The sequence below is a fragment of the Sorex fumeus genome, unplaced genomic scaffold (assembly GCF_029834395.1).
Source record: "Sorex fumeus unplaced genomic scaffold, SorFum_2.1 ptg000043l, whole genome shotgun sequence".
Taxonomy (NCBI): Eukaryota; Metazoa; Chordata; class Mammalia; order Eulipotyphla; family Soricidae; genus Sorex; species Sorex fumeus.
Genome location: NW_026606100.1, coordinates 36,317,058 through 36,344,504, shown reverse-complemented (window position 1 = coordinate 36,344,504; position 27,447 = coordinate 36,317,058). Strand labels below are relative to the sequence as shown.

The following is a 27,447-nucleotide window of genomic DNA, read 5'->3' as shown; positions in this document are numbered from 1 at the left end:
TAAATTCAATGGTTGCAATGCTTTTGTTTACACCTTGATTTTTGAAGGGAAAGCCTGCCACTTACAATCCAGTGTGGAAAAAAGGAAAGAAAAATATTCTCCTATCCAGAACAAATTGTTACAGCACATAGAAGTGACCATCTAATTGCTTAAGACTACTGCATCCTGGGCAGAGAGTGCTATTTGATCAAGGCAACAGAGAAGGAAAAAATACTTAGACTTGTTTTTCAGACAAAGAATTATTTGATGGCAGAGGTAATGCTGGTGCCTGCTGACTCGGAGAATCTCCTAGGTTAGAGCCTGCCTGTAAAAAAGAGAAATATTCTATCCGAAACACACAAATGTTACAGTCATGGATCTATTTACTTATTGCCATGGTTGTAGATTAATCTTTTTGTTGTTGTCGCTGTTGTCTTCAAAGATATAGTGTTTTTGGATTTAGAATTAAATTCTTAGATAGAGGACTCAGACTTTGGTCAGCATCAGAGGCAGAAATAAGCAAAAAAATCTTGTTTGAGGGTCTTTCAAACTTCCATAAGAATTACATTGAAGGTTGAGACAAGAAATGATCCTCTGATCAGTATTTAAGAATAAATTGTTATCTGCGAATCTTCCTTTCAATCACTCAAGAAATCAAATCCCCTGCTCTTAGCACATTTCTAATCAAAACCAGCTGTTAAATAGAATGCTTACATGCTTAGATAGTCATGCTGTATTCCCAGCGCTAAGAAGAAATATATGGAAAAGAATGAGTACAAGTAATTTCCTTGTAAGCCTCATAGTCCTATATGATATTTATTTCCAAATACTCTAAGATGAAAGTTTGAAGAAACACTGTGGCCAAAGTGGAGTGTGTGGATTCTAGTGTTAGCCAAACTCATTTGGAGCATGCCTCAAGATTCTGTAGGACATAACCAAGTTGATTGGTTACATCAGAGTTAGATTTTTCTGTAAAACTTTTCTTACCTGTAAAATAAGGATGGAGCAATAGCACAGCGGGTAGGGCATTTGCCTTGCATGCAGCCAACATTGCCAACCCAAGTTCGATTCCTCCTCCCTTCTTGGAGAGCCTGGCAAGCTACTGAGAGTATCTTGCCTGCAAGGCAATGCCTGGCAAGCTACCCGTGATGTATTTGATATGCCAAACACATAACAGTAACAACAAAGTCTCACAATGGAGACATTACTGGGCCCACTCAAGAAAATCTATGAACAATGGGAGGACAGTGACAGTGATAGTAAAATAAGGATGACATCCAGTCTTCCCATTTAGAGTGCATTAAAATAGTGACATGATAACACTTGAAGAGCCTTTTGTGTAGTACTTGACACTTCACAACTATTTAATAAATGTGATATATATAGCCATGTATATATATATATACTTGTTTCCTCATCTAATGCATTTTTCTTATTACCTATTTTATTAAAATACAGAGCATCATTTGTGGAATATAAAGTAACATAAGGGGGGACTAACACCCAAGAATAGTAGAGATAAGGGCCAGGAGGATTGCTCCGTGGCTTAGAAGCCAGCCTCACATGCTGGGGGAAAAGGCAACTCAAATAGAGAAGGGACCACCAAGTAAAGGATGCTTGGAGGGGCCACTAGGGATGTGAGATGTGTGGAGAGTAAAAGGGAATGTGCCTGCCAAAGAGGTGGGGGGAAGGGAGATGGGGCGGGGGTGGTGGGAGGAATACTGGGAACATTGGTGGTAGAGAATGGGCACTGGTAGAGGGATGGGTACTCAATCATTGTATGACTGAAACATAAGCACAAAAGTTTAAAGTCTGTAACTCTACCTCATGTGATTCACTAAGTAAGTAAGTAAGTAAAGGCCCTCCCGTTGATCATCGATTTGCTCAAGCAGGCCCAGTAACGTCTTCATTGGAGACTTTGTTGTTACTGTGTCTGGCATATCGAATACTCTCGGTAGCTTGCCGGACTCTCCGAGAGGGGCGGAGGAATCGAACTCAGGTCAGCCATGTTGGCTGCATGCAAGGCAGACGCCCTACCCGCTGTGCTATCTAAAAGAAATACAGAGTATTTTATACAAAATGACTTTCTGTTCTTAATTTTAATGAAGGTTTATGGTGAATTAAAAGATAACTCAAAAATTCAACTTTAGTGAGATACCATAATCTGTAAGGCAAGTGGAAACACTCTGGGGAAGACTGTAAGCCGCTAAGAATCTTGTGAGAGTCAAGGCATAGATTCCATATATATGAAAGACAAATTTGAGGACAGAAATAGAGTTTTGATTCAAATACATGACTCCTATTTCTAGGGAAGCTTATTCATTCGGACGGGAGAGATGAATATGTAAGACATGTCAGGAAGTTATTCACGTGTGTAGGGAAGGTGTGGCAGAAGATAAAATGGCACTTTCAGATTTTCATCCTGGCCACAGCCAAGGTGTTGAAGTGCTTAGAGTTGACTTCATATTTTTAGAATAACTGAAATGATTTTTTAGCATATTCTCTAAGACAATAGAGAAGAATAAATAATTACCAATTATTTTTGAGACTTATGGTATCAAATTTTCCCAAAAGAGAGGCTAAGAAACAAAGTTCCTTTCCCGGCGTATTCACCATTTTCAGCAATCTTTCTGGAGAATTCAGAATGGCAATTGTGATTCATCTCTAGCAGTTTTATCCTCAGATTTATCCTGAGGTTTAACAGCTAACAGTGGGGTGTCTTATTTCCATCCAGATATCTTCTTTGGAAATTCTTTGTTTATATGAAGGTTTATCTTCAATCAGAAGTGTTAACCCTTGTCTCCATCTTTAGCCCTGCCTAATTCCACAGATATACACATATTCTAGCTCTACAGAGAACCCATCTTGCTAAATAGATATGTTCTCATCCTCAGCGGAACCCTGATCCTTACATTAACACAGAAACAAAGGTGCATTTTCTTGCATAGCCACATACAAAATTTAAATTCTCTTATTAATGTTGATCCCGTGTTTTATAATAATTTGTAGAGGTTCTAAGAAACACGATGAGCTCTCACAGAAGAAACACTGAGGGATCAGTTTTAGTATAGGGGGTTCCCTGAAACAACCACAAACTCGGACTTTTAGACTCAGAGCAAAAGGGGCAATGAAACGTGTGTGTACAGAAGCGTGCATGTGTACAGACACACACATACACACACACACACACACACACACACACACACACACACCCCAGAGCATCTGTTTTATAGGTCAGGCAAAGAAGTAAAAATAAAGACACCTCAAAATGGAATTTAAACAAATAAAGTACCTTGGCCCAAAGTGAGTACACCCATTGCAATCTCGTGGCCTGTTTTCACACAGATCTTCAGCTTTGCCAAGCTTTTATACCTCCATATAAACCTGAAGGTCTATCTGCCAGGGATGCATCACAAAGAAGAGCTCTCAGCCTTTGATATAGCCAAGCAGTTGGGGGCCAACAAAATCTTTTCTTTTGTCAATCAAATGAACTATCTCTTAAACATATATAATCTTGTTCAGACTTCCTGGCCAAAAAAGAGAGAGAGGAGAGGAAAGAAAATGATAATGAAACTACTGGCAGAAGTAATATTTTTATTCTCTCTGTCCTTGTTGTAAGCTCCCAGGGTGCAGAATGAAAGATATGGTTGTTCCCAATTAGACTTTTGCTATGGAGGGAAAGGTTAGTAGAACTGTGTGGAGATTCTGATTTATGAAACTTAATTTCTAAAGACCTGGCAGTTTAGTCATGGTTAAATATGTTACAGCATTTCAAACATATGCAAAAGCAATATGGGCTTTCCTGGTGAGTGTTCCTATGGAGTTAGTACAGTGAATAACTAAATATTATTTGTAATTAACACACCAACGTTGGAAGGTAGTATGCTCCTGGAGTTTACATATCTTATTTCTGTTAAGAATCAAAAATGCCTAAAAAATTTCTGGCTGCCTTGAGTTGCCACAATTGAAGCTTATTTTCCTAAATGGCTCAATATATTCCTTCCAGCAACTCTTTTATACTATTTATTTACTTAACAAACTTGCAGTTTCAAAAGTGTACGAAATTAGCCCAACTCTAAATTATCGCAGATGCAAAATCAGCAGGTACAAACTAATGAGGTTTAGCTGTGTCAAAAGCAAAGGCAAATCATGCGTATTCTATTGATAGAAACCCAGCCTCTTTCAATTGATAAATTTGGAGCTTTATTTGTTCAGGGAACATTGGAAGTCAGATTTGGGAGGGAAACCTAACACTGTAACTTTAAGCAATTAAATTCCATATGCACTTCTGTTTCTTCGCCCATAGAATTGAAATAATAGCTATTTACAGGTCTAGAGTGGATATTGAATGTAGCACTGTAGCACTGTCCTCCCGTTGTTCATCAATTTGCTCCAGCAGGCCCAGTAACGTCTCCATTGTGAGACTTGTTATTGTGTTTGGAATATCGAATTCATCACGGGTAGCTTGCCAGGCTATGCTATGCGGACGAGATACTCTCAGTAGCTTGCCGGGCTGTCCAAGAGGGGCAGAGGAATCGAACCAAACTTGGCCAGGCTGGCGGCTTGCAAGGCAAACACCCTACAACTGTGTCATCGCTCCAGCCCGGATATTGAATATTTTGTATAGAAAGTATTGGGCATGGTTCTTTTCAGTGATTAACAGGGGAGCAGCTATTGCTTCACTTTTCTACTTATGAGTGTTGCATATAGCAGTCAGGTGCTAGTACTGTGCTTAGGACATCTTCAGCTCAATTGTATCCCCTGCACTGCATGGTTCTCTAGGCATCAAGTAACCCTATGCAGCTTCCAAGCACTGCTTGGGTCAGGTCTGGGCAATTTCTGGCACCATGGGACCTAAACAACATGATATTCTTGGGTTCTTGCATTGAACCACATTCCAGGTTGGCCAAGGATTACAGATCGGGACACTGAGAATCCTGAGTGCTACTTAGGACATACTGTCCACATAAATCTGTAGAACAGTATAAAAGGTCTGTGTTGTTAAAGGGGTTCAAATATACTTGCTCACTAATACACTCTGTGTGCTCCAGAATACCCATTAATCTGTTTGTTTCTCTCATTCTCAAGATATAACTAAATGTAACTGTATTTCCTGAATGATAATGAGCATTAAATGAGATATCAATTTGCTCCAGCGGACCCAGTAACGTCTCCATTAGAGACTTTGTTGTTACTGTGTCTGACATATTGAATACGTCACGGGGAGCTTGCCAGGCTCTGCCGTGTGGGCGAGATACTCTCCGTAGCTTGCCGGGTTCTCCGAGAGGGGCGGAGGAATCGAACTCCGGTCGGCCATGTTGGCTGCGTGCAAGGTAAACGCCCTGCCGCTGTGCTATCGGTAGAAATACACTATTCTACACATAAAGGCCCCTTTCTTATTTCCCTCGGTTTTTCTAGTTGTCATAATTTTGTGTGAAGTGAGATATGGATGAATGTGCTTAGTATCTAAAACACTTTAAAGACAGTGCACAATTAGTGATTTGTTATTGCCCAGTTTTGCAAGTTTTCTAATTGTTACCCACTCCTAACATACAGAAGAAAGACAACAATTATTTTTAGAACTATGTAATTAATAAGGACTGCTTAATGTGGAAACAAAGGTATTAGAGAAATGGAAGTGTTATTTGACAATTTAAAGAAACCATTGCTTCTCTGTATTTAAATTCTGTTATTTTTGCTCAGTGTTTTTTAGTAACTTGGTAGAGCTTATTTTTTATAGGGAAAATAAGCAATCATAATTGGATCACATACTTTTATACATTTCAACAGTTAAAGGCTAAATATCACTAAATAATTTGATAGTAATTAAAATCCTGTGCTGTAAAGCAATAGAATTCCGAGTTCAATGTCAGTCCAGAATATTTAGGACCTCTAAAAATTTGAGATATTAGACATTAGGACTTTGGACAAGTCACTTTACCAGAATGAGTAACAGAGTGAAACACCTGTAAAAACACCTGTGAAACAGAGTTAAGTGACATTTACCCAAGAGAATTGTTAAAATAAGTTGAATCATTGATCAAATTTGAATTGTGATTCCCACATTTTAGATGCACTAATTACTGTTTTCTGTCTCTGACCCACTTCCCCTAAGTATCATCTTTTGTTCCCTTTTCCTGAACCTCTCTGTTCTCCAAACCAAATGGTCAGAGCTGAAATTGATATTCTGCTTGTTTGTTTGTTTTTCAAGTAAACATTTGCTCTCTTTATAAAATTGATGTATTTTTCAGCCATGTCAATTTTTCCCAGGTAGCAGGGATAAAGGGAATGTTCTTGGCTAACAAGAAGATTGAGAACCAGGTGAAGACTTTCATTACATATAACAAAGGCCGAGACTGGCGTCTGCTGCAAGCTCCAGACACTGATCTAAGAGGGGACCCCGTACATTGTTTACTGGTAAGTCTTCATGTTGGAGCAGAGGGCCTGGTAGAGGGAAGGCCTGGGAATGGAGGCAGACTATCCCATGAAGGTGATTCTGGAGCTTATTGTGCAAATTGAAGAGCAGAAGGGGATATGGGAGGGTCACCATTCTGCTTTTTATGATTGCCTGATGAGACAGAAGTACATGAGTGTTTTGCTCACTTCTGAGGATATTCATTTATAACCCAAATTCTAACAGTAGCCTCACACTGTAGTTTACAGAGAACATGATATTTCCATCTATTTTGGGATAGGCACTCTGATTTACCTGTAGCTTATTGCAGCATTTAATATTACATAAGTTCAGCTATAGAATTGGTAAGTTGAATGCTGAATTGTGTAGATGTATTTTTAATGAAGATGTTTAATTACATTTTTAAAGAAGTTTATGCCTTCCAACGAGGCAATGAGATAAGAACCATTGAGTAAACTCTTTCTTTTTTTGGTTTTTGGGTCACCCCCAGCATTGCACAGGGGTTACTCCTGGCTCATGCATTCATGCACTCAGGAATTACTCCTAGTGATGCTTGGGGGACCACATGTGATGCTGGGAATCAAACCCAGGTCGACCGCATGCAAGGCAAACACCCTACCCTCTGTGCTATCACTCTAGCCCCTGAGTAAACTCTTTATGACATGTTTCTTTAGGTCTAATTCTATAAAGCTGGGTTTTCAAGCTATGATCTGTTTATCAAATACAGTTCAATGATTATGTGCCAAATAACATTTTATTAAAAATCACCCTGCTTCTTTGTATATTATTTGTGACTGATTTTATTCTACCATAGCAAAATCCAGTAGTCATAAAGGGGTCCAAACAATATTTTTATTATTTAGCTTTGTGAAAAACAATTTGCTGACCTCTGCTTTGAAGTATGACTATCATTTTTCAGATGACTAGCATTTGGTCAGTAAATAAATATGGTTTGATTTACATATTTTATAATATAGGAACATTCAAAACAAGGATCAACGGTGGGTCTTCGAAGAGTTTGCAACCTACATGAGAAGACTAGATTTTTGAATAAAAGATAATAAATCTCACTTCTTAGTTTGGCACCAGTCCCATACCTGATGCTTCTATGGATATTCAGTGAATGCAAAATGGAGTGTAGGAAGGGATAAATTTCAAGAGTTATAATTGAATGCTGATTACTGGAAGATAATTTAGAATTTGTGATTAAGTTCACCAAAGAGAATGGCCAATAGTAAGTCAAATTATAAGGTACATTTTTTAGTTTGAAAATGCTGTTTTCCTACTCCTTATAATAGTTCTAACTTTACTATAATGCACACACATATGACTTACCTCTATCCGTGAAGTCTGAAGATTCAATTTGCAGATTTATATCATAAAGCTTTAGACAGTTCATTCTCCTCCTTGAAAAGATGCCAGCCATCAGAGCTTGACCTTACAGAAAATATAACTGTTGTCACTGCGTTAGGAAAGTAGTCTGAAATCAGCTTCTCACTCCACTTCCATCCATATTTTTGGTAATTTCCAAGAGGAAAATCCAGCTATAATTGTGTCTGTACAAAATCAATAACACAGTAAATATAGCAGTTATTTATTTAAAATTTATTCCATCAAGGCAGCTAAGTGACATTTGAAAAACAAACCCACCCTGCTATTTAGCTGGTCCGGGATAGAATAATGTAGTTAGCCAAAGATGCATGGAACATCCCAATGTCTGGATATGGTCCTCTGTTACCATGCACTTTGGGGTAAAATGCTCATGAGAGAATATAAAATATAAACTTCGAAGGTTTCCTTGGACACTCTGGCATCATACATGGACCACTAGAATTGCCTTTTACACAAAAATCTTAGCAAGGTGCTCTTTTGTTGTTGTTGTTTTTAGACTACTGTTAGTCTTATGGCTGAGCCTTGAAAAAATAAATATATAACACCATAGTTCTCCATCTCCATTAGGACCATCCTAATCCAAGTTACTGTTATTTTTCGCTCTTCTACAGTGAAAGACTTAACTTATTCTCCTTTCTCTACCTAGCAATCTATTTTCTAGCGAACTGGCAGTGAGAACTTTGTTTTCTAGAAAAATACAATGTTTTGAGAGGAAAATACATAGAAAATACCTGTATTCAGAGAGCAGTTTGATAAATTCACAAAGTAATTGTAGAAGTAATTTCCATGTAACTACTGTTGTGACCAAGGAAGTTCACTTTTATTATCCATCCCCCAAATTGTTCTTTATTCTTTTGTAGTCAGTATAGAATAACTACTATTGTTTCACTACAAAGTATATTTCTCTTTCCTAAATTTTGTATAAATGGAATCAATGTAAGCATTAAATGGAATCAATGTGAGATTGCATGCCTCCTTAATTTAAACCTTCTAATGACTCCTAATGCTGGTAAAATAGAATTGAAATATTCTATCACAGCCTACAATGTTCCATAGGCTCAGATCCCTGCCCACTGTTCCTTTCTCATCCTAGACTCTTATCTTTCCTATATAATCCTTATAAGTAGGGAGAGAAGAGTATTTTCTTTCATGAAATTACATTGTGAATTCATGTCATAGACGGCATTTCCCATTATTTCTCTTAAAGTTCCTTTCTCCTCACTTGGCTTTTCCTTGGCATTTGGATTCTTACTTGATTACCTTAATCTTGGATAGATTTATAGAGCATTCTTGAATCCTGTACTTTTCTGAATTCATTTTTCATGACCCTACTCATGATCTGAACTCAGTCCAAGTATTCCTAGGCCTTCATGTCCATATTCTGCTAGAATATGAAATCAGTGAGTGCAGGAACTGTGGCTCTCTTTGCTACACCAGAGAATCAGCCCCACTATATGCCTCATGGTAGGAGCTCCACTCATAAGTTATGTGTATTTGTTTAAAATAGATGGCCAGCTGACATCTAATCTGTCAATTCAATATTGACAGTATTGTTTACTTCACTTTTGAACTTTCACACTGGAGCATGTTAAATTATTTGCTGTATTTTCTCTTTCTGAAATCCAAAGAATCAAGTTGAACCCAAAGTTAATATCAATAGGCTCCTTAAGGTTAATAAAGTGTCAATTAATGCCAGGTATATACATGGTACTCGCAAGTTTGATTTTTATTTTAAATCCTTCCTCCCTTATAAACCATGTTGTTTAATGTAGTTTTAATTTCAATTTTACAAAACAGTGGTCAGAGTCAGGAGGGGAATATGTAGGGGCAGAGGAAGGAGTAGGGAGGAGAGTGAAAAATCATTTTATGAAATGCACAAAACAGGAAAGAAAACCTTTGAGCTACAGGAGACTCAGACTGTTAAAAATCCTTCTTTTCGTGGGAGCTGGTGACAGAAGGAAGATAGAAAGCGATTTTAGATTGTGAGTACTTGGAAAGTGACAGTGTCACTAAAAGCACGGCCTAGTGATTAGAAAAGAGATTTTCCAGCAGGGCTGTTACAGATGTGGAACAAGTTCAGAATTACAGGCCCAAATGGAATGTTCCTGGTTAAATGTATTCTATAGAAATAAGACATCCAGAGTAATTTGGGGCTGTATTTTTAGAACTTTTAGACTGATTGCCTGGAGAGCTCAGCTGGGATTTCTTTCCTTTGAAGGTTGCATTGTACAATTAGATGGGGTAGTACAGGTCATGGCCCACCTGTCTCCAAGGGTTAAGATGTGAGTGGAGTCTGTGACAAATCTTTGGGTCTCTCGAGAAAACATCACGTTTCATAGAAAGAAGCAATGACTTCTTTATGGATTGAGTTGGAAGTTTTCTACTTGAGCTCATTTGCCAGGGAATTCTTGATGCTTTTGCAACTTCCTTGCATTGGCTGTGTTTCTACCTGTTCAGAATCAACACTGGGCTGAACACCTCATACCCAGGCAATCTGTTCAGGGATTTTCTTCTTCCTTGTCACTACCTCATTACTGAAGATCTGATTAACTCTTGGCATCAGTACAGCATCTGAAACAATGTGTGTGTGTGTGTGTGTGTGTGTGTTGGGGGGAGGGGTAGAACAGATACTTTAGAAGATTTTGGGATTTATTTATTGCTTTATTACTTTTAAAATTAGGGGTGGAGCTATAGCACAGTGGGTAGGGCGCTTGCCTTGCACACGGCCAACCCGGATTTGATTCCTCTGCCCATCTCGGAGAGCCCGGCAAGCTACCAAGAGTATCCCACCCACACAGCAGAGCCTGGCAAACACCCTGTGGTCTATTTGATATGCCAAAAACAGTAACAACAAGTCTCACGATGGAGACATTACTGGTGCCCACTCGAGCAAATCGATGAACAACGGGAGTGTTACTTTTAAAAGGACTCATTTGGCTTTCACTGTAGTCCGTAGACTAGGAGTCCTAGGAACAAAGGTAGTGTAATAAAATATGTATGGGGAAAAGAAGTAGAAAGTCTATTTCACCCTTAGATACTCAAGCAGTTTTAAAGATCATGTATTTCTTGGTGAGGAAATGTCTCCTATTCTTCTATCATTCAGTGACTCCACTGATTAGTCATTGTATTATGGAGATAGTTTCTAGATAATTAGTTGAACTCATCATATTTTTTGAATGCTCAGAATGACCAACAACTTTTGTTGATTAAAATGCATTATACCAGAAAGGAATTAAATGTCTTAATGTCCACCATGGGAATAAGGAGCTTGTGAACTTCTGGAAACTCTGTATGCACTTCCCTTTGTGCCCTTTTTCTTAGGAAAGAGACCTAAATTTGTTCCAGATGTTTGAACTCTACACTAGATCCTGAGAAGATAGTGACTAAAGCTCTAGTCCCGACAGCTGATCTCTTGATCTGTTAATGATATTCCATGTCCAATCATAACATGTGAATAATTGCAGTTTGCAAATACATATATAAAGCCCTCCTATCTCTGTAGGTCAGCTAGCTGCTCACACATGGTGTTTTAGTGAATAGTTCGGTGTTTTTGTGTGTGTGTGTTTTAAGCTGAAAGGGCAGGAAATAGATAAGAGCCTTTGAAACAAACTGTGCTATGACTTTTCTGAATTGGACATGATTCTGGAAAGGTATTTGGTTCCTATTTTTTGTATGAAAAGAAAGCAGAAAAGCAGAAAAGGAAAAAATGAAGAGTAGGACAAAGTGTCCCCTGTTTGGGTAAAATGAACATGTTTAAAAACCTTGCCCCATGTCCTCATGAGTTTGCAGTGACTACATTACTATTATAACAAACTAATTGATTTTCACTGACGTTGACAAATGCTCAAAACTGGTCAAATACACAAGTTTTAGTTAAGCACCATGAATCACTTATTCTTGCTTTACTTCAAGCATTGATGAGGCCAATATTTTCCTTGGAAAAAAACAAGTAAGGAAAAAAGCCACAGAATATTCTCCTTGTACCAGCTGGGGGCAATCCAGTACAACAAATATCATAGTAGAGGAAAAAGTGTGCACAAAAATGATCATTTTTAATGTTGCTGCTACCGCATGAGTCGGTGTCTTTCTTCTCAAATTAATTTATCGCAGGACTCTAAAAGCCATGGCAACGGAGCTGTGCAGAGAGAGCCAATTGAAAAGGCCGTTTCCCTTTTATAATCACAAGTGCCCTGTTTCAAATAATCCTCATATGAGATGGCAACTCATTTTTATGGTCTTCATGTTACAAACTACTGAGTGATGAGGTATATGGCAAGTGGCTGGCTTGACATTGTCAACCAAGTGTACCCTATTCTCTGGGTGCTATAAAGAGCCCTCCAGTAAACCAAATGTCTAGGTGTTATCCCCAAGAAATGGTGCTCCTCTCAGAAGACCAACTAGATACTCACTTTGGTTATACAGCTTATAAATAAAATCACTTACTGCTGATATTGTTATAAATAAAACAGTAATATCTTTCATGCCCTAACATAAAAGCGTGGCTTTATATTTCTAGTGTTTTGTTTTTTTACTGTTGTTTTTAGATTCTATACTAGGCAGCAGAAAGAAGAGGAGGAAATAGTACTTCAAAATTTCCTTTTATTTCTAGTGTCTATGTCTGAGAGAGATAAAACTGTATTTATCTCAAGTATGTAAGGATAGTGCCTGGGAAAGTAAATAGATGTAGATCAGAGAAGTGGGAGCCTCATAGACTGTGGCTATATGGAAAATACTCATAGGAAATAATTTTGATCCCTCTATTTTATGCTGGCTGAGTATCAGGATGTTGACAGGCTGTACCAGAACCTCTGCCACATCAAATTGTTCCCATTGAAGTTATCATACTGAATAGAAGGAAGTTAGGTGCTTGGATCTGTTTCTCCATATTGGGTTGATGCCTAAATTGTTTTACAGAGTATCATAAAATTTAAAAATCCTCATTTGAAAAATTTTCCTGCAAAAATAATGCCTTGATGCTGTCACTTGAGACTTTTGCTTCCTATGTCAGCAATAAAAGGATCTTCTTGTGATCTATTGTTTTTATTTTGCTGATATTTGGGCAGCTTTTCTTCCTTGGTTTCATTTTTAGTTTGTGCTTTACTCTACCCAATATAAATTTAATCACTGTATCTCGGTAGCTCTCTAAATATCTGCTGGCTGAGACTTACAGAGCAGAATAAAAGTAATAACAGAGATACATCGGTGATTCTAGAAGCCCAAGTCGATAAGATTAGACAATAATCTTCCTGAGAGATGAGAAGAAGTGTGGGTTCAAACACAAACCTGGAGGTTTTGACAACTCAGTACAAGACCTATTTTAAGTGAAAATCATATAAGATTTATTATCCTGTTTTTGTGAAACTGTTGATACCTTAATCAGGGAATTTTATCAAGGTTTTTATACATAGGTAAACAGATCCCTCAATTTTTTGTTTAAACAATTATTGCCAACATTTTTTCCTACAAATATGAGTTTATATTGAATACTACTCTTACTAACCTAGTATTTAGTAAACTAGACAGTATGTTTGTTGTTTAGTAGATATTAGGAGAGTTTCACATATTACATAGATTCCATACAACTGTGAATAAGGTGATAAATGGATAGAGACCAAGAGAGGGCAAATGGTTTCTTCAACCCCCACTAACCTTCACTGAAGCTTCTTTTCTGATTTCATATCCTATTTGTCTTCCTCAGTCATGCCTGACTATATAGAGTATTGTATCTTAAATCTTCTGCTTCTTTTCATTGTTATTAGTATAATTCAAAAGTTTTAAATGACCTTTATCTGCCTGAATATTGCATCTTCACTTCATATTCTACCCATCTTTGGTTTTGATACTATTTTATCCTGGGAGCCTCCTTTTTTTTCAAAGTGGAGAGACTCAACATCTCTGGAATTTTGCATTTTGTTTGATCTTATGACCCATATAATGTTCTATCTTTAAGAAGATCCATAGGAAGATCTTAAATTGCACACTTTATCACAGCAGGAACTAAATTGTAGTGACTGTAACTTTCATAATATCTGTCTGATGTCTAATAGGTCAAGTACCAAAATGTTCATGTAGTAGCCAAATGGAAATTAAGGCCACATACTCCTTTCTTACCAATCTGGCAGCTGTTTCATATTTGGTGGCCTACAGACACATTAATAGAAGATGAGTGAGGAAATGGGTGTGGACAGATGTACTGCTTGGATATATAAATGGATGCTTTTAGTTTCAACTTTTCCTTTTAACATTTAGGTTGTGTGATTTTTTGACACTTGTTTCTCCTCTTCTCAGCCCTATTGCTCACTACACCTTCACCTGAAGGTTTCTGAGAATCCCTATACATCTGGGATTATTGCCAGCCGAGACACAGCTCCCAGCATTATTGTGGCTTCAGGTAAGAAGCTCACTGCATTAAATTATGTTTATTTTTAGAAGTTAGGTGTCTGTTCTTGGAACTTAATGAGAAAGCTAAATATGTTTTTTAAAAACACCTAAACCACTGTCCTTGAAGCAAGTACAATGGAAAATACTGCTCAGATATGATACATGCAGGCTGGATATATCTCATACAATGCAGACAGCAAGTTATAGCCCATTGTTTATTTTTATAGAAAGTTTGATTCACTAATGGCGTTATATTTTCTAGGTAATATTGGTTCAGAGTTATCAGACAGTGATATCAGTATGTTTGTGTCTTCAGATGCAGGGAACACTTGGAGACAGGTAAGATGGTTTGTAGTCTAGTCATTACAGTTTAAATGACATGGAATAATTCAACTTGTTTCCATTATAGAACTTAATTGGTACACAATATTAAAGGGTTCCAGTGTGTGTGTATTTTTATCTCTGTTTTTGTTTTATGAAAGTCTTAATAAGTCAAAGTTTAGCAAATATCTGTGGAACTTGATATTTTTGTAAATCCAATAAATAATAGCCTTACATCAACTTCATGTATGCAAAACTTGATAAGTAACAATGAGGCCAAATTTAGTTGGACAGAATTTTCCCCATAAAAGGAAACCAAAATCCCAGAATTTATCTTATAGAGAACATGGAGCCTGGAGGGTAGATTATCTGCCTAGCACTGAGTTGCCTCCATAAATCCCCCTGGCCTTTTAGTAGGCATAATGAAGAATGCAGTGATTTAGAAATAGCTATTACCCAGGTGGTATTCTGAGATGTTTAAATCTCATGTGCAAAAGACAGAGTAATAAACATCAATGTGCATATGTTAAGGAAAGAAGAAATGAAATCACTTTATACCAGTGTGTTTAGCTTAAATGCTCTCTGTATGCTCAATGAAAATTAGATACACATGGCATATAATTTAGGTATTTAATGAGCTCTAGCAATCATAAGAAGGTATGTGCCTAATGCTTGGTTGTTACACTTCAATAAATAAATTTTAATAATCCACTGACATTTAATTATCATATAATAACTAGCACGTAAATTGAAATCTAATGCACAGGTAATCACACAGCATGAGATCACTGCTTTAAAAATTGGGGATGTTGGTGTCATGGTTCATTTGCCATTTCTTGGCTTTAGAATAGTAGATCCTCGATGGGATGTACATACTTTGAGGAAAAAAAAAAAACAGGGCAGGAAATAAATTGACTTAAGAAATCCCAAGGTGCTTTTACTGGTATCTAAGTAGGAATATGAACTATTAATTTTCTTATGAAGAATGTAAAACCATGATCCCAGGTTTTTTACCATCCATTTCTCTAAACAAAACAAAGCAGTCAAAGCCTCTACTTCTATAATCTTGTAACATATATAGGGAAAAGAAGAAAACAAAAGAGTAGGAAAGTTTATCTCCCTAGTATAGCTCTAATAATACTCTGTTAATAGATCACCTGTAGATAGCAGTATGCTTTCTGTATATAAAGTATTTAGAAATTGTTTTACATTAAATTGATTTCTCCATATTTGAAGCAAGTTCCACTCACACACAGGCTCAAAGATGATTATGTGATTTTGATCAGAACTACTCATTTGACTGTTGCCTCTATAAAACTAGAAAAAAAAGAGAAGTGATTACTTCTTGACATGAAAGTGTGATGCTGTAAGTTTCAGCTCCAACACCCACTATGCAAGGTCTTTCTTAATGAGGCTACTCATCATGTCTCTAGAACTACTTTTCACTTCATCTGTGTCAATAAGAATTTGGCATGAAAATCTCTGCTTTCTTTGATCGAAATGTGTAATCCAATAAAGTACCAAATATTCTGGTATCATACTGTCACTGTCACTGTTCTCCCGTTGTTTACCTATTTGCTCAAGTGGGCCCAGTAACATTTTGAGACTTGTTACTGTGTTTGCATACCAAGTACGTCACCGGTAGCTTACCAGTCTTTGCCGTGTGGACAAGATACTCTCAGTAGCTTGCTGGGCTCTCCTAGAGGGGCGGATGAATCAAACTTGGGTCAGCCGTGTCAGCCGCATACAAGGCAAATGCCCTACCCACTGTGCTAACACTCTGATATCATAATAAATGAAAATTTATATAACTTATTACTGCAAAGAGAATATCAACATGGCTGGAGACCTATGGATGTTTCACATGTCTTTTTTGATATACCTACAATCATAATCACAACTAATAGTATGTATGGTCTACCATGGGAAGCATTGTTCATAGCTTTGTCTTCCCAAAGATTTTGAACAATCTAGTTCTGTCATGGGACTCCTCATATAAAAGCTGATTCTCTAAACTCTTGAGAATGTGTGGATGTGGATAAGTTTCCCTCAGGTTTTCCTTTTCTCTTCCAGATCTTTGAAGAAGAACACAGTGTCTTGTATCTGGATCAGGGTGGCGTCTTGGTGGCTATGAAGCACACATCTCTCCCCATTCGACATCTTTGGTAAAGGCTTTCAGAACTTATGCATTATACTGCTCAGACCATTTTAAGACTCAGGCTGTCGATTGTGTTTGTACTAAAAATCTTAAAAACCAGGATCTGCTAAAGTATAATTTACATCTTTGCTATGATACAATAAGATTATCATCTGCAGTTTCTCAAAAGGTAGAAGAAAGAAAAAAGAATAGGAAAGGAGGGAGGAAAGGAGAGAGGTTTTATTCTAGAGAGAGGAACTATATTAAGGTTTTTAAACATGACAGTAGCCTCCCAAATATTTTATTCTCAGCTAGATTATATCAAAGAATGAGGTAGAAAGGACTGTTAGCTATTATCTCTAAGTAATCCAGCATTTGCTGTCACCTTTCCCAAATGGCTTTTCATGGAGTTGAATATTCACATTGCTTACATGCATTCTGCTCAAGTGAAGTGTGTTATGCTGCTGTTCCCACCTAATTTCTCTGATCCTACGTGCTCTGCTTCCTTTGGGGGGCATGTCATTTTACATCTCTATCTGTAGGTCTGTAACAGATGGCTCTGTGAGGCCTATTTGCCAGCAGGGTTTCCAATGTACTCTCTCCTCTGTGTTTTTGAAAGAGGTTCTCTCCAAATGAGAGCTTGTTCAAGCACATAAGCCTGATTTTCCCTCAAGCCTTAGTCTTTTTGGTCACTGAAAGGGAAAGTTGCATAAATAAGAGAAACGGATTTTGCCTGGGGAAAAGTATCCTGAGCAAAAGTGAGAGCAAGGGAACGCGCTGTGTGTGGCCAGGAAAGTCACTGACTCTGACTCCTCCTACTCTCAGGGGTCTATTCTTTATTCATTCAATATGTCAGCCGGGATTTCAACAAGCTTCCCTAAGGGGAAGCTGCACAGGGTTTTTATTACTTACAGATGCTGTGTAAGTTCATCTAGGTAGATGTCATAAGGGTTTTGTTCTTCTAAATCGCCTAAAAGCATTGCTGTGAGATTTCAGTGAGGTTGTGGTTTTATTGTTGTTTTGCTTGGGAATCACATCTGGCAGTGCTCAAGGGATACTCATGGCCCAATGCTCAGAGGTCACTCCTAGAATTTCTTAGAGGACTTTTTGGTGTGGCGGATCAATCCCAGACTTTCTGCATGCAAAACATGTGCTTAGTTCCTTCAAGCCTGGTGGTGGGGTTTTTGAGAGATCACATTTCTAGTGGGGGGCATTGGTGGCAGTGATCAGTGACATTTCTAGTGAAATACTGTGCTGAAAGTAGGTAAAGGAACAAGCATGATGATCTCTCAGTACCTGTATTGCAAAGCATAATGTCCGAGAGAAAGAGAGGAGAGGAGAGGAGAGGAGAGGGGAGGGGAGGGGAGGGGAGGGGAGGGGAGGGGAGGGGAGGGGAGAGGAGGGGAGGGGAGAGGAGAGGAGAGGGGGAGAGGGGAGAGGGGAGAGGGGAGAGAGGAGAGGGGAGAGGGGAGAGAGGAGAGAGGAGAGGGGAGAGGGGAGAGAGGAGAGAGGAGAGGGGAGAGAGGAGAGAGGAGAGAGGAGAGAGGAGAGAGGAGAGATGGGAGAGGGGAGAGAGAGAGGAGAGAGGAGAGAGGAGAGATGGGACAGGGGAGAGAGAGAGGAGAGAGGAGAGGAGAGGAGAGGAGAGGAGAGGAGAGGAGAGGAGAGGAGAGGAGAGGAGAGGAGAGGAGAGGAGAGGAGAGGAGAGGAGAGGAGGGGAGGGGAGGGGAGGGGAGGGGAGGGGAGGGGAGGGGAGGGGAGGGGAGGAAGGGAGGGAAAGAGAGGGGAGGGGAGGGGAGGGGAGGGGAGGGGAGGGGAGGGGGAGAAGAGAAGAGAAGAGAAGAGGAGAGGAGAGGAGAGAAGAGAAGAGAAGAGAAGAGAAGAGAAGAGAAGAGAAGAGAAGAGAAGAGAAGAGAAGAGAAGAGAAGAGAAGAGAAGAGAAGAGAAGAGAGAGATAGAGAAAGAGAGAGAATGAAAGTCCCTGCCATTGAAGGGGAGCATGGTGAAGGGATGGCAGAAGGGAAATTGGGGACATACATAGTGGGAAGTGTACACTGGTGGAGGGACAGGTGTTGGAGCATTGTATGATTGAAACCCAATCATAAATTCCTCTGTAATAAAAGGAACTTAATTTAAAAAAGTATATCAACATTTGAGGAGCTGGAGTGGGTAGGGCATAGTGGGTAGGGAGTTTGCCTGCACACGGCCAACCTGTGTTCAATTCCCAGCATCCCGTATGGTCCCCTGAGCACCGCCAGGAGTTATTCCTGAGTGCCTGAGCCAGGAGTAACCCCTGTGCATCATGGGGTGTGACCCAAAAAAAGAAAAATAAATAAAAAATATATCAACATTTGAAAAAATATCTACCAGTTGAATGTTATGATTCCCATTTCCTGAAGTTCTCCCATTACTGAAGGTAAAACACATTATCCCTCTACCCATATCCCTTCTTTATGTTATCAGTAACCATAATCATTGCTAAGGAAGGCTTACTTCGAAAAGACCCCAGTTTTAAAATGTTTTTGTCCTAGATGAAAGTGACTTTTTTCAGAAGGATTTTTTTTTTCTTTTGAGATCCAGTGATAGATTTATCAGTTCTTCTTTTGTTGTCCCTAGGTTGAGTTTTGATGAAGGAAGATCTTGGAGCAAATACAGTTTCACATCTATCCCACTGTTTGTGGATGGGGTTCTGGGTGAACCTGGGGAAGAGACACTCATCATGACGTAAGTGGAACAGCATGATGGCTTATCTCGAACCCATAGCGATGATTTTTAACTAGGTCTACCTCTTTTGCTACGTTTAGACTTGAATCTGCATACAAAACTATGATTCCATGCTTTTATCCATAGAAATGATTTTTAGCTAGGTGTACCTTTTTTTTCTACTTTTAGACATGAGTCTGCACACAAAACCAGTAACTGTGGTTTCATGCATTTTTACTAAAGAGAAAGAATAATGTAAGCAGCCATTTCTCTTGGCTTCTTGCTAGTTTTTGAGAGGCCCACACCAAATGTTTACAGCAAAGGGGTGCAGCTTATTTCTTTCTTGAATGAGCTTAGGGAAATTAGACGGGATCATTTCTATAGAAAAAAAGGCCATAAATTTACAGCCTTAATAATAAACAAACTTGATATATAGAAAGTCACAAGCATAAAAGAAGGATTTCACTTTAAGGCAGAACTCAGAGCTTGATGAAAATCCCACAAAGGATTTTATTTTTCCCTGGCTCTTTCCCTAACCCAATTGTGAGGCATATTAAGAAAACCATGAGAACAATCTGTTCTTGTGAAATTGCATTTGCACTCCTTCTTGTCTGGAAAGTGATGATCATTAATTTGTGAAGGACTTGATTAATGACTTGCCTGCCTGTGGGTTTCCAAACATGAGCTTTGAATTTGAAATATGAAACTGTGGTTTTCCCTGAAAAAAATATGGACATGGAAAACAGAGAGATTTGCAAGTCGTCAATCCTGTCACTCATGAGAACTTAAAATCCAAGTTAATAGTTCATGTATCTCCTATTTTTTTCTTCCCTGCACCATTTGTTGATGTAGTAAAGATCAATACATATTTAGTATATGTCTAATAATTACCCGCTTTTCCATATTTTCATTCAATTAACAAATTCTTCCAAATTTGTTTTATTTACTTTTGATTTTGCAAGCATTTTTGTAAAAAAGCTGGCATAAAGGTCTTTTTTTGACTTATCTTTATCTGTTATTCTTAACTGAAATACCTCATTGAGTGTCTAAGGATAGTCAAATGTATAGTGAAGGAAATTGTTATCATTAAATTCTCCTGATGACCAATCCTTGGGATTGCTCTGAAGGTAGAATATCATATAAACGATGGGAACCATGTACATTAGCAAGATAATCTAGTAGTATAACCTTGAAACACATAAAATATGGCATTGCTGATTGCTTCCTTAATCATTTTTGCTGAGGTCCTGGGGAGAGAATGAATATGTGCAAAGTTATGTAGAAGTAGACTCTTAAGTCAAAAACCCTGAGTTCTAACTCTGCGAGTATTTAGTGACTTGGCTTTGATTTTTTTTGAGTTAATTCTTTGAGCCTCTGGTGACCCAGATATAAAGGACAATCTATAATAGTTACCTCCATCTAAATGTGTTTTGAGGACTAAGCTCATTTCACAGTACAATTCATGTATTGTGCTAAGAACTATGCTAAGCACACAGTAAGCACTCAGCCCATGCTAGCTGTTGTTTCAACTATTGGCATTGTGATTATTGTGATTGTTCTGTGTCATCATGAACTCTGTAGAGTGTTTGGACACTTCAGTCACCGCTCTGAGTGGCAGCTGGTAAAAGTGGACTATAAGTCCATTTTTGATAGACGTTGTGCTGAGGAGGACTACAGACCTTGGCAGCTGCACAGCCAGGTAGGAGGGAAGGAGTTGATGCTGGCTCCTGGGAGGGAGGCAGGGGACCGGATTGGGGGAAACTGCATTAGAGACCAGTTGACATGCTGTCAGTTAAAGTGTTCACCTCATGCTCTCTTACGTGCTTTGTCTTCAGTAGCAGTGAACACACTGAACATTGATAGTCTGTCGTGAAGTAATTTCTATTTTTATTGTACAACACTATAATGAGATAAAAATTCAAATGTGCTCTGTTAGACTTACAACTCCCAATGAAATACCAACTCAGCACTGAGATCCAAACATAATTTATCTGAGTCTGCATATGGTTGCAAGGAGGGAGCAGGAGTGAGGAAACCATCTTCATTTCATCTTGCAGTGAAAACAGAGACAGAAAATAACAAAATTGTATTTGGTGAGCAGTGCCAGAGAAAACTTTTTGCTCTGGTTTGAGTCCCTTGGATTAGGTGGTAGGTCTTGCTTTCTTGCAAGGTCTTTGTGGTATAAGAACATATAGCTGTTGATAGGAACTTTTTCTTTGTCCTGACCCTTCAGCTGTGCAACTCCAATCAAAATGCGCCAGTGAAAGTTACTCTTCCTGGATTACCTGAAGAAGAAAAGTTTTTGCTTGGTTTCTCAAATGATATAGTAAAGGTTCTTGCGGCACAGCTTTCACTATGTTTAGCCAGTAACACATAATCTAGTCCAGACCTAGACTAAGTAATATATTTACATGTAGCTGTGTCCTGGAACAGTTCAAATGAGGGTTTTTTTGTTTTTGTTTTAAAAAACAAGTTTGTAATAACTTACAGAAACTCTGCTCTAGTCCTCATGCATACACACACACACACACACACACACACACACACACACACACACACACAGCCTGGCAGTGAGGGATAAACCAGCTAGCAACACCCACTCTATTCAAAGACACAATAGAAGTATCACCCATTTACATTGTTAATGTGTCTTCCTTTGGGATGCACAAGTATTGTAATATTCAGAGCTTTTGTTTCATGCAGAAACACTGAATGCTGTACTCTCACCTGTTCCTTAGACTGACGTGCAGGTATAAAATTGTGTAGGCAGAGGCAAAATAAATCAGGACAAAATGAAGTCTTATATTTCTTAGTAATGTTTTTCATATGCTCATAAAAGACCAGTGTGTATACTTTTTATTACAAGAGCATTGAATTTAATTATTCCAAAGTTGTTGGCAATGCAATTATTTTTGTCTGTATTCTACTACCCCTAATGGAACTTTGTGCCTGACACATTGTTAAGAAAACTTTAATGACTCCATAAAGAAAGAAAGATGTTTCTTGATACTGCTTTAGTGATTCTAAGGTTTTTAGGCTCATTCTATCATAGAGTTCTAAATAGTGAGAAGAGAATGCTATAAGCACAAAGCACACAGTATCTAAGACTGGACTATGTTAAGGTTTGAGACCATCTCCCTGAACTGCCTTGATATAGAACAGAGAAGGTCCCTACTCTGTTTCCCGACTGTTTGAGATCCTTATCTCTCTGTAGGGGGAAGCATGCATCATGGGAGCAAAACGGATATATAAGAAGCGAAAATCGGAGCGAAAGTGCATGCAAGGAAAATATGCCGGAGCTATGGAATCTGAACCCTGTGTCTGCACAGAGGCAGATTTTGACTGGTAAGCTTGCACTGCTATTCCATAGAGTTGTTCATTCAACCTGTCAAATCCACATGGGCCTGAACTAAAACTTGGATTTGAAATACTAACCTACACAGAGCTCAGTGATAAACTTCGTATTCTTGTGAAATTGCTTCTTGGGACATGTTGATATCTATGAGACTGTTCCTTTTTTTCCATCCTAAAGGAATATTTTGGAGAGGACCAGTGATTTTCTTAAAAAATTTGATAGATCTCAGCAACCTGATTTTCTTCAGGTTGTAACATTTACAAACAAAGAAGTGGACTTCTCAGGAATTACTATTACTTGTGCTCAAAATAAAAACTTCTTAGTACCTAGAACATGTTTTTGCAAGGTGACTGACTTTCTATTCCACACGTATATATCAAGTAGTCATCTGGCCTTTGCATAGGAGAGCTTTGTAAGATATTTATGAATTCAGTGGAAAGAAGGACTCAATAATATTCAGTCTACAGCTCTTAAGTTGAGTTTTGAATCAGACTTTTCCTTTACTAGAATTAAGTCTATATAAATTGGAAAAGTACAAAGAGCTTGGAAGTTACAAGAACTGGGAGTACCCTAGCAAACCTTCTCGAGCATTTTGCTAAGCAGAAACCTAGTTTGTAGCACAATGTTCTTACCTTATTCTTAGAGAATGTGTACCGTTCAGGTGCATTGACAAATAATGAGTTATGACGAAAAGTAGGTAGTCTCTTCCTTGCTAGGTACATTCATTTTCTGTTCCTTTCCCTCTTTCTCGTTCTTTGTTTACACAATTTTAGTTTTAATAAGGGACTGCTAGATATATCCTTCAATGTTAAAGGACTAAAAATTTCCTTGCATAAGAACCAAAGTCATGGCATCAAAAATGTAATTATATTGAAATCACAGACCACATAGCTGTTAATCAAAATATTAATGGTTGAGGTGATGTACATATACATGGGAGGTGGGGAAACCTTATTATATACTTATGGGAGTGGTCTCGAAATCAATAGCACTGCACTGGCCCAGCAAAGTTAACCACTTTCCCCTTCAACCCCACCTCCTTATCTTGTAGATAAGGCAAGCCAAGAGTCAATGCTGAATCTCTCTGGGTTTACCCAGAAGACAACAGAGCATCAATAGTTATGGGGTATATGAGGATTTCTGTAGCGCACTCCCAAATGTCTGCTTAATTTATGAGAATTTTGAAATGACAATTTTTTTTAAATCTCTATCCTAACTTTTGAAATCTGCACTGCACTGTAGCACTGTCCTCCCATTGTTCATCAATTTGCTCGAGCGGGCCCAGTAACATCTCCATTGTGAGACTTGTTACTGTTTTTGGCATATCGAGTACATCAGGGGTAGCTTTTGAAATCAACACGTTGAAATGCATTCACAGGAAAAATGAAAAATGTCTTTTTGGAGGGGGGTGGGGGAGGAAGCAGTGGCTGAACCTGGAGGTTTTCAGGGCTTACTCCTGGCTCTGCACTCAGGAATCATTCTTGATGGTGCTCCAGGACCCATATAAGGCCCCAGGGAGAGTTGGGTGCGTGCAAGGCAAGAAACCCACCTGCTGCACTATCACTACAGTCCTTGGTCTGTGGAAGTTCTAAATCACCATACCCCTTCATGCTTCTCTTCATCTTCTCATCTCACAGAAGATTTTTTAAAAGAGCAACCATTTTCCTCTTGGCAGTTTACTTTTAGCAACTTTCTTTTCAAATGAGATATATTTTGGCCACACCAAAGAGCCAGTTTCTTGGCAAATGAAATACACTTTTCAAAGGGCAAATATATTTTCTCTTATAAAACCAAACTGAAAAGGAGATGAGCTAACACAATTTTCTCATAGCACAGTGGTAGGGCGTTTGCCTTGCACGCAGCCAACATGGCCGACCCGAGTTCGATTCCTCCGCCCCTCTACGAGAGTATCTTGCCCGCATGGCAGAGCCTGGCAAGCTCCCGGTGACGTATTCGATATGCCAAACACAGTAACAACAAAGTCTCCAATGGAAACATTACTGGGCCCGCTTGAGCAAATCGACGATCAATGGGAGGGTCTTTACCTTTTACCTTTACCTCCTGGAAAGGTAAAGGTAAAAGGTAAAGGCCCTCCCGTTGTTCGTCGATTTGCTCGAACGGGCCCAGTAACGTCTCCATTGGAGACTTTGTTGTTACTGTGTTTGGCATATCGAATACTCTCGGTAGCTTGCCGGGCTCTCCGAGAGAGGCAGAGGAATCGAACTCGGGTCGGCCATGTTGGCCGCTTGTAAGGTGAACTCCCTACCCGCTGTGCTATCGCTCCAGCCCAAAGGTAAAGGCCCTCCCGTTGATCGTCGATTTGCTCGAGCGGGCCCAGTAACATCTCCATTGGAGACTTTGTTGTTACTGTGTCTGGCATATCGAATACTCTCGGTAGCCTTGCCGGGCTCTCCGAGAGGGGCGGAGGAATCGAACTCGGGTCGGCCATGTTGGCCGCTTGTAAGGCGAACGCCCTACCCGCTGTGCTATTGAGGAGATTTTCTGCTAGGTTCTAAAATAAGCCAGTGTTTTGTTGTCATTGTAATTCTCTTTCTTTCTAAATTACAAGCTTCTCCAAGCTGTGGTTTTCAACCACCAGTTCATTGACCAGAAATTCCCTGCAGGTCCATGAAAAAAAAAATCATCCTGTTTAAATGACAGTGGTTTTCAACTATTGATCTGCTAAGACACAGGTGACATAAATAAGTTGACAATGGTGTACAGTGAAGGGAAGGCAGTTAGATTTGTTCACTCCCCTACCACTCAGGATCCTCATTCTTGACTCAGTTCTTGCATTCATTGTAACTGGAATCTGCTACACATCCTGATAATGCAAATGTATTCTGAGAACTGGAAATGAATAATAAAAATGGACATTGTAAAATTTTTCTTAGTGTATAAAATCTTTATGGGCGCCCAGGGGGAGGCCCTGATGGCTCTTCCACTAGCTGTCCACGGCATTTGGGCTGGGCCCCGGGCTCCTCACCCAGCCTGGGTGGCCTGGGTCATGGTAATGTCGGTGGGCCCCACGGGTGACTTATGTGAAGCGGGGAGAAGAAAGTCACTTTCTCCCCATCCGCCTCTGCCACTCGGGACCCAGGGTTGCTGGGTTCTTGTCTCGCCTCGCAGAAAGGAATTTCAGGAGTAGACAAGCAGTGAAGTAAATAGATTTTATTTGGAGGATTTTTCAGTATGGAGGGAGGGAGAGGGAGTGAGAGAGTAAAGTTAGACATGAAAGCATGAAAGTACACATCTCAAGAGGGGAGATGCGGGCGACACATGTGCTCGGGAACCACATGTGCTCGGCCACGTGGGCGCAAGCAGCACATGGGCTTGGGCAGCGAATGCGCGCCCTTCCTTTGTTCAAGGTGCCCTTTATAGGGTTTCTCCAACCTGCCCCCACGTGGGGCTTCTTCCCAGGTAAATGTCCCGTTGCTAAGGAGGTTACCAGGGAGGATGGGAGTGGTGATGGTCTTCTTTGAAATTCCTTTCCTGGCCTTTGGTTCCTAGAGGAGCTTTGGGTCTGTTGCTGGAGCCAGGTGAGGGTCTTATCAAGCCTTAGTTCCCGTTGTCCTATTTTCTGCAGGGCTGGCTTTTGTCGTTGCCTCGGGAGGGGGCCCTCCCTGTCTACCTGCCTACATCAATGGGGCAGATGGTGGACAAAATGAGGGCTAAGCCGGTTGATTGATCAGATGCCGTTTTTTCCATTCTACCCACACGTCTGCCCCAGTCTCCTTGAGCCTCCCATTCTAGTCTCCACTGCTCCTCATTCCAGTCTCCTCCTTTCTCTCCCACTCATCTCTCCGCACTCCATCTTGCAATCTGGGCTCTCTCTCTCCACGTGCTTGCCCCTGTATTTTTCTTCTACATTCTTCTCCCTCTGTCCCTCTTGCTAGCCTCTCCCGTGGTCCATCTTGCTGTCCTGCCTTCTCTCTCTCATCCTCTCCAGCTCTCTCCCTGTCTCCAGCTCTCTTGCACACTAGGCTGACACTGCACCCAGTCTGGTAGCCAAATCAACATAAGAAAGCCCTTCCTGAAGGCCCACCAAGTTCAAAGGAAACACCACCTTAGAGATATTCTAAAGCCCTTCCTGACTGCCTCAGGCAAAATACCTCTTAAGGTGTTTTTCTCCTTTCCTTAATCTAAAAACTCAACCTACATCTTATCTTTGTATGGACACAGTAAGAGATAACATTGAGGCTTGTAGGGCAGCATTCCTGGGAACATATTGCCACAGACTCAGACTACAGCATTCAGGACAGATTAATCATTCCTAACCCTAGCAGGGTCTGAATCTAGTTACCACTTTTTGGATCATGACAGCATTTGTCCATGACCAAACTTTTAACTTATGGTTAAGCGTTATGGCACTTTGGCCAGGCCCATCTCTATGCCAGGGTAGCATATAGCTTACCGCTCGCCCTGGTTCCATCCAGTCCCTCCTCGGGACCCTGCTTTTGGGGCTACTAGGCAGTAAAGGCAGCTGAGGCTTAGGTGAGAGAACAGATGCGCTGGAGGAAAATATCACTGAGAGTCATGTTACAAAGGAATAGCATATACTGTCTTCTTGTGTCCATACAAAAAAAGGCATTGCTCTGAATAAACTATGACTTAGAAAGAAGAGAAAAACAATATTTACAAGTCAACAGAGCACAAAGAAAGAAGTTACAAATAAATACAGAGGAATTGGGCATTGTGATGGGAGCAACCCAATAAACCTAAACTACCTGAGGCTATGCAGGAAGGACAAAACCCTACAAGCCT

General features: G+C 39.6%; 1 protein-coding gene across 5 annotated transcripts in view; it reads left to right on the top strand.

Annotated features, from left to right (window-relative positions):
- The window catches only part of SORCS1 (sortilin related VPS10 domain containing receptor 1), a 606,810-nt gene that overhangs the window by 488,206 nt on the left and 91,157 nt on the right, over positions 1-27,447 (top strand). For all 5 annotated transcript variants that reach the window (XM_056120469.1, XM_056120468.1, XM_056120465.1 and 2 more), the window contains exons 10-16: positions 6,250-6,396; positions 14,075-14,177; positions 14,430-14,506; positions 16,562-16,653; positions 19,242-19,349; positions 20,910-21,027; positions 22,543-22,673. In XM_056120469.1, the coding sequence (XP_055976444.1) occupies positions 6,250-6,396; positions 14,075-14,177; positions 14,430-14,506; positions 16,562-16,653; positions 19,242-19,349; positions 20,910-21,027; positions 22,543-22,673 (776 nt within the window). The remainder of the gene's footprint in view (positions 1-6,249; positions 6,397-14,074; positions 14,178-14,429; positions 14,507-16,561; positions 16,654-19,241; positions 19,350-20,909; positions 21,028-22,542; positions 22,674-27,447) is intronic.